The 488-nt window shown below is 27.0% G+C and overlaps 1 protein-coding gene across 1 annotated transcript; it reads right to left on the bottom strand.

Moving 5' to 3' along the window:
• PGSY75_0041300 (putative EMP1-like protein) lies at positions 1-488 on the bottom strand (the record flags this gene model as incomplete). Its single annotated transcript, XM_018783530.1, has 1 exon — positions 1-488. A coding segment is annotated over one exon (488 nt), but the record flags the coding sequence as incomplete, so codon positions are not given.

Genomic DNA, 488 nt, shown 5'->3' with positions numbered 1-488 from the left:
AAATCTCTACCTCTTATAATATCTCCTATATCTGCAAAACTATATTTCATAGCATCGCATATTTCAGAAAATTCAGTTTGGTTTTGTGGTTTCAATTTTTTTAATATATCGATTCCTTCTTCGTTTGCTGCTTCCATTACTTCTTTCAACAATTTGTCTTTATCATCAACATTAAACCTCATCATGTTTTGTATTTTTTTTATGCACATATGTTCTCTTCTTGGAGGTAAACATAAATTGTTATGTTTTCTATTTATATTATTACATTGCCATTTTTTTCCTACATCAAAACGATCAGTTCCTTCTTTTGGACATGAATCATTTGTTGGATTCGCAGAATCCAATTTATTTTTATTAATGTACATAGATCCTTTTGTTCCTTCAATGACATTATCTATGTTTTTACAATTTTTAAATATATGGTCCATAGTGTTTATTTTCAATTCTTTATTAATAATGTTTTCTGCATCTTTTCGTAATAAGTATGC

This window comes from Plasmodium gaboni (assembly GCF_001602025.1).
Source record: "Plasmodium gaboni strain SY75 chromosome Unknown, whole genome shotgun sequence".
Classification (NCBI taxonomy): Eukaryota; Apicomplexa; class Aconoidasida; order Haemosporida; family Plasmodiidae; genus Plasmodium; species Plasmodium gaboni.
Note: the sequence above shows the minus strand (reverse complement) of the source record. Positions and strands in the feature narration are given on the sequence as shown.